General features: G+C 42.4%; 1 protein-coding gene across 1 annotated transcript; it reads right to left on the bottom strand.

The window, feature by feature from the left end:
• Positions 1-3944: 3944 nt before the first annotated feature.
• On the bottom strand, positions 3945-6611 carry LOC121980167 (protein DWARF AND LOW-TILLERING-like). The gene is made up of 2 exons (XM_042532132.1): positions 6236-6611; positions 3945-5685 (listed from the first exon to the last, which is right to left on the bottom strand). Exons 1-2 carry the CDS (start codon positions 6273-6275, stop codon positions 4184-4186), a joined length of 1542 nt encoding a protein of 513 aa, XP_042388066.1. The 5' UTR covers positions 6276-6611; the 3' UTR covers positions 3945-4183.
• Between the last annotated feature and the right edge of the window lie 395 nt (positions 6612-7006).

Raw genomic sequence — 7006 nt, 5'->3', positions numbered from 1 at the left:
TTTGAAAATTAGAGTTTGTAAACTTACCTTTTATAATCTAAAGATGATTTTTTTTAAAATTTATATAAATTTATTTTAGAAAAACTAACTCTTTCAGAACTTAATACTTGAAAATTATCAAAAAAAAAAATTAACTTTTTGGATGTTACAAACTTAGCTTTAAAATTAGCTTTGTTTATTTTACTTTTTGAAAATTAGTCTTTATACAACTTATGTTTGAATATTGTCTTCTATTTGCAAGTTTATTTTAAAAGTTAAATTGATTCTTCAAAACTTAGTTATTTTGAAAAACTTAAAAGAAAAATTTTAAAGCAAAATTTTTTACTTTAAACTCCCCCAAGTCAATCTGATTTTAGTTAGAATTCTCTATTGCATTATTTTTCTTATTCACTTATTTTTATCTATCCTGTGTTCTTTTTTGATGAATGTCAAAAGGGGAGGGTTAGGTGGTTTAAGTTAGTTAGCAACGAAATTACCAAAAATAAAACAAGACTAACTTAAAATCATTGCTTGCAAGTGCTTGTAAGTATTTATTTATTGCATATTTTTTTCACTAACTTAACCAGATTGTCATTGCATCAAAAAAGGGGAGATTATTGGTGCGGTTAGCACTAATGGTCTAACTCAGGTTTTGATGAATGACAAAGTAGGTTAAGTTAGTTTCATTGTGATCTAACGTTGTGATCAAGTATGCAGGAGAAGCCCAGACAGGTCGATAGACTGACTGGATGTCTAGCACGAAGCCCAGCTAAGTCGACGGGCCAACTGGATAGCTAGCACGAAGTCTAGACGGGTCGAAGGGCTAATCGGACTTCTGGCATTAAGTCCAGACGGGTCGAAGAGTTGACCGGATGTCTGATAGATAAGTTAAGGTAAGTCACTGGAGAGGAGTGACTATGAGGACGCGTTCCTGGGAAGGGAACTTAGGCACCGATCTAACTTAGAGTCATTTTAGAACTCTAAGTTGAGATCTTGACTAGATACCGGTCTCAGTGAGACGGAATCTAATTACTACTCATTCCTTATATAACTGTGCTAACAATTTATTTTGCAGGGTAGTATAATTTGCATTTTATCTTGTACTAATGTTTTCTTGCAGGTAACTAGAAAATAGAGGTTCGGGCGCCGAGAAGGGATCTGGGCACTCGGAATGCAAAATCTATCCTGAAACCACGTCGCAACATGGAGTGCTCTGGCTGGTCGGGCTACGTCACAGTCCAAGCGCCCGGAAGGGTTCCGGGCACCCGGAGCTTCTATATAAGGAGGCCTTCTCCAGAGCTTCAAATAACAATGATATCTGTTCTACTGCGTTGTGCTTCGATGATGCTGCGACGCTACTCCGACAACATACTGCTAAAGAGTTTTTCTTTCCTTTATTTTGTTGTCGATATTGTTCTTAATAGTTCCTGTACTCAAAATTGTAATCCAATTTTATGAATTATTAGTGATTGCCTAACGAAAGCACTCGACGAGTGCGAGCCTTGGAGTAGGAGTCGACCAAGGCTCGTAACCAAGTAAATTGGTTTGTGTTAGCGTTATTTTTTTTTCTCTTCCGCTGCTTACTCTCGACACGAACGTTTTAAATCATTATTCACCCCCCCCCCCCCTTTAGCAAATTTCTCGATCCAACAGAAACTTCCTCAATGTCAGTATTGAAAGGATCAATACAAAGCAGATCTAACTTTGTCCATTATGCAAACTAATTGGAATAGAAAAGAATGGAATATGCTCGAGCAACATAACATGACGAGAGACATACAATTTTTTACTAATGAGATTAAAGTAACGATATCCTTTTTTAGTAACACCATAACCCAAAAAGACACAAAGAGCAAACCGAGAGGCTAATTTATTATGCTCGATATGTGGACGAAGGACAAAGCAAGTACAACCAAAAACACATAAAGGGGAATAGAGAGGAGTATACCCATACAATTTTTCAAAAGGTGACAAGCCTAAATTGTGTGAGGTTGGAATTCTAAAATCACGTGAGAAGTGGTAAGAATTGCTTCCCCCTAAAAGATACTAAGAACACTAGCTGACAATAAAAATGAACGGGCTGTTTCAACAAGATGCCTATGTTTTCATTCAACCACATCATTCTATTCAAGAGTATCTGTACACTTTGACACTAGAATGTTGAGTTTTCACAAGAGCTCTAAAGTTATTGAAAATGATAAGATAATCAGATCTGTGTTTCATAAGATAAACCCAAGTAAAACGAGTGCAATTATTAATAAACGAAACATAATAGCTTGACCCCCCCTTTGTAGGAATAGGAAAGGATCTTCACACATCAGAATGGATAAAATCAAATGAAGCAGAAGAAAAAAAAAAGACTTTTAGAAAATGGTAAAGCAGAAAATTTGGTCAGTTTACAACCATTACAATCAGAAATATCAAAACTTTTTAAATGTCCTAATACTCCTGTAGAAGCTAAAAACTACAAACGAGATACTGAAACATGACCTAAACAAGAGTGCCGCAAATAAAAAATCAGAAGATGAAAGATTCAGATGAAAAAATGATAAATCCACACTCGAAGCTACAACTTTTGGTACTCTGAGTTAATCTAAAACATAGAGTCCTCCTTGCCTACAACCTGTCTCAATCAACTTTTGAGATTGCGGGTCCTGAGCATAACAATTGGATAAAGAAAAAGAGACTAGCTATCCAGACTCATATAATTGACTAACAGAAATAAGATTTAAATTAAGACTCGGAATATAATAAACATTAATAAGAGATAAACAAGATGTAACAATTGAACCGACAATGACATAGGAGTACCATTAGCAGTCACAATAGATATAAATGAACGGGGAGAAAAAGAAATAAAAGATAATAAATTAGATGACATATGATGGGAGGCATCAGAGTCCAAAATTCATAAGGATGAAGATATACCTGAAAAATCAGACGATGATAAACCTATATGAGAGGAAACTGACATGGCAGAGGACTGTGAAGTAAGGAACTGTTGAAACTGCTCTAACATATACGGATCAGATTTCCATGAAGCATTTGTACGACCAGGCATGTTGGGAGAACGAATAATGTTCAGAATAACCAAACTGTATGGATGCGTATCTGTACGATTCATAAAAACTGGTGTCAGGATGACCCATGGTCTTACAGAGAATTTGAGGCAAAAAAGGATGTCAAACGTAGAAATCGGCAGCACAGGGCGTCAGTGTCGAAATTAGTAGAAAAAAACGTCAATACCAAAATCAGTAACACATGGCATCGACATCGAAATCGACAGAAAATAATATCGACGTTGAAATTAGCAGCATAGGACGTCGTCACCGAAATCAGTAGAAAAGAGTGTCGGCGTCGAAATCGGTAGGGCAGGTTGTCGGCGTTGAAATCGGCAAGACAGGGCGTCGACGTTGAAATCGGCAGCAGCAGGAGACGACAGCGGCAACAGTAAGCAATAACAAGTGGCGGTAGAAAAAATTAGGTCAGAAAAAAGAGAACCCTGTTCTGATACCAAGTAGAAATTAAGAAAAGAAAAGACTAACCATATTATTGAATCCAAAATTAATGATTGAAAATACAGAGTATAAAGTCTTTATATAGTTTAGTTATGAAACCCTAAATTCTAAATATAAAAGGAAAAAAGATTAAATTACCTCAGAAATTATAAACAAATAAATATATATAATCTAAGTGGATTGAGTTTGTCAATCCTATATACTTAGATTTTACTGAAGAAATTTTAAACAAAGAATCATCTTCCCTTTGTGGCGACATAGACTGAAACATACTTTGGCACAGACTTGAAAATTAACCATACATTGACCAAAGAGAGGTCAAACAAAATGAAAAGATTCTACAACTTCTTAAAATCAAAATGCCCATTGTCAACCCTTGACACTTTGCTTCAGCTTCACAAAAGATCCTCACCAGTTATAGATCGCATCGATGAAAAGAGTCAGAGCTCAATAGAATTCGGGGGAAAAAATCATTTAACTTTGTTTCTGCAGATACAGAGTAAAGAGTAAACAACCAATTGTGTTTGAACAATTGAAGAACCTTTCAGTTTCAGTTCGAGCAACTACAGTATGTTCTGAGCATCAAAATTACAACAATTGAAGCGATGAGACTAAACAACAAATGAATAAAGAATTAATGTATCTGTAAGAATGGTATAAAAGAATCTGTAAGAACTGTGAAAAACTCATGCAGAAGCCAGCAGCAGATTTGATTGAGAAGTAGAGGAACTGCCTGCGACTTTTGAAGGAACCCAAGCTGAGACAGTGTAGAGAGCCTGATCCAACCACTTGAGAGTGAGTGCTTCACCTTCCCCTTGTTTCTCCAACTTGTAGTTCTCACTACAACTGTACATCTTCAGTATCATGTGAATTTGAAGCATGTCTCTTTGTCTGAATCCCAGGTTTCTGAAACCACCGTCCTCCATTAGCCTCTTCCAGCCCTGGAAATTTTCGTGCCTTTCGACGCGATCATCACCTTCACAAGCAATTATGTTCCTGATCTCTTTGGCAAACATCTCTTCGACTTTGATCCTGGCAAGGCTGTCCTTGGGCATAGCGTGATCCAAGGCATCAAAGATGGCCGTGTAGTACTTCAATGATCTGGCCATCCTTCTCCCCCAATTGGCTTCGTTGTGCTTCACTTCTTGTTCTGCCATCACCACAATTGCTGGGTTCGTGCTCCTGACGAGCTCAAGAAGGTCGGAGAAAGCCTTCCCGGTCTCGTCATGGAGCGCCCGGTGAAGCATTAGAACGCAGTTGATGGCCACGCACTCCTCCCTCTTGACATGGAGCATCCAGAGCCTCACGTCCTCCACCCTGTCCACGACCGCGTGGAACTCGAAGGCGAGGCCCATCGATTCCGCTAGACGAGATAGCCTGAGCCCTGTGTCGGCGAGCTCCTGCCTGGACTCCCCGATTCCGGTGATGCGCACGTGTGTGGGCGGGTGACGCCTGGAAGCCAAGCTCTGGAGCAAGCTTGGCCACTGAACACCTTGCTTGATGTCGAAATCGATGATATGCACTCTGTCTTGCCCTTCGAATGCCTTCGACAGCATCTCGTTGACGGTGAAGTGGAGGAACTTTGGGATGGGAGTGGTGCAGTCGAGGATCCGCAAGGCCACGTGGTTATCGTCGTCCGAAGGGTGAACAAGGCTCCGCGGCGGAGCGATGGAGAAGATGCGAGGGAACAACTTAACGGCTCGGAGCGCGAAAGCTTCTGTGAAGTAGGCGGAGACTCGGTGGATGGGGGAGGCGCCGGTCGTGGTGGCCGTCTCGCCGAGTCGAGCTAAGAAAAAGTTGATGGCTAGGCAGTTCGCCGAGGCGATGGACTCGGCGCAGGACGTGAGAAAGCTCACGACTTCAAACCCCTGCTGCTCCGTCGGGTTGCCTATTGCACCGGCAACATAACGATTAGGTTCATTGCGCTTCCCTGGCGATGAACTGTAGTCTCTGCACCAAGAGCTGGAGCCGGGAGACGAATCCTCGATTGTGTATTTTTCATCTTCTTCGCCGGTGCTCGAGTCATCCTCGAGCTCGCCAGTCCTCGTCCTCTTGGTTTGATCGCTGTCGTCGAGGGTTTCGAGTTCGATGGATCTTTTCCGGCTCCTCCGGCGCTCCCAGTGCCTGCCGACGCCACCAGCTTCCGCCACGTCAATGGCTCCACCGCGCCACGCGGATGCTTGGGGCACTATGGAAGACGAGGAAAAGGAATGCGTTACTGGGTTCTGCGGCCTAATAAAGGGGCAAGAAGCAACTCGGCTCGCCGGCGGCAGCTTCTTCTTCTCCTTGCAAGAGGAGGAAGAGATGCTGCAGGGCAGGTCGAGCCGGCGGGTGCTCATCTGCTGCGTCGGAGGAGGTGGAATGCGAGAATGACTAAGAACGTTATTCTCACCACTCTCACTCACTTTGTGCCCCGCCGACAGCAGCCTCGACGAGCACCCAGCCAACATCCTCTGCCTCTCGTCCCAATTGCTTCTTATTATGCAGATCAACAAAATGAAATATTATGTCAAGAAGATAAAAATTCCCTGTTCCTTTTCGTTCCAAGGAAAGAAAGACCGACTACCGTCGGAAAGAATGAATGATTTGATACCTCAATTGAAACGAGTGGAGTACGAACGATCAAAGAATGGAAAAATAGAACGCAAGTTATCTTTTACTTCCTTGTTTATAGATTCTTCTAACGCATTGAACAAACTAGAACTGTGTGAAAGAAAATACTGATTCGAAAACATTACCGAGATGATCTGAGCACGTCGATACTCCACATCGAAGCATGTCGTTTGATCATTGCAGAGGTCTCCTTCAGCTCCATGATCTTCCTCGCAATCACCTGATTAAAGAAAACGAAAAAGGAGAGAGTTTAGCTTTCCAGTGACATCCCCCAATCCAAAACTTCCACTAGTTTGATTTCCTCAAGTGCGAAGATTAGAGAAGAAGAGATTCGAGAAGGGAAAACTAGGGTGTTTTGGTGTGTTTTTCTTCCTCCTCCTTGGGCACTGCTTCCATTTCCTGCTCTGTCTTCCTCCTCCTTGGCCTCTCTCTGCTACTGCAACGGGGGTTGAATGTGAGTCGCCACGGACGGCACCAGGCGAGGAGGGCAAAAAGAACTCCACGGCCCGTAGGGAATCGGGATTCCTGAGACGATTCTGTTCGCGATGTCCTCCCGTTGGATTCGCATCGGACGGACAGGTTTGGCACTGATTTTGACCGTTGGTAATAATAATAATACGCTTTTGCCAATTCGACCGTTGGGGGAATCAGATTCAGGGCTGGTCGGTGACCGTACCGCGACCGGAAACTTCTTGGTTCGACCAACCCCGCGTGGGTGTGCGTGGATGGGGTGGGGCGACGCTGACACCGGACATCTGAAGGCCGGAACGTCCTGCCGCTAAAATGTTGACGCGTGTAGCCTGACGTGCTATGAGGAGGCCAAGTACAGTTGATGGGAGCTCCGAGAATTTCGGAGCTGAGCCACGTCGCGAGCAAGACAAACACAGCGTGTTTTT

Source organism: Zingiber officinale, chromosome 1B (assembly GCF_018446385.1).
Source record: "Zingiber officinale cultivar Zhangliang chromosome 1B, Zo_v1.1, whole genome shotgun sequence".
NCBI lineage: Eukaryota > Viridiplantae > Streptophyta > Magnoliopsida > Zingiberales > Zingiberaceae > Zingiber > Zingiber officinale.
Note: the sequence above shows the minus strand (reverse complement) of the source record. Positions and strands in the feature narration are given on the sequence as shown.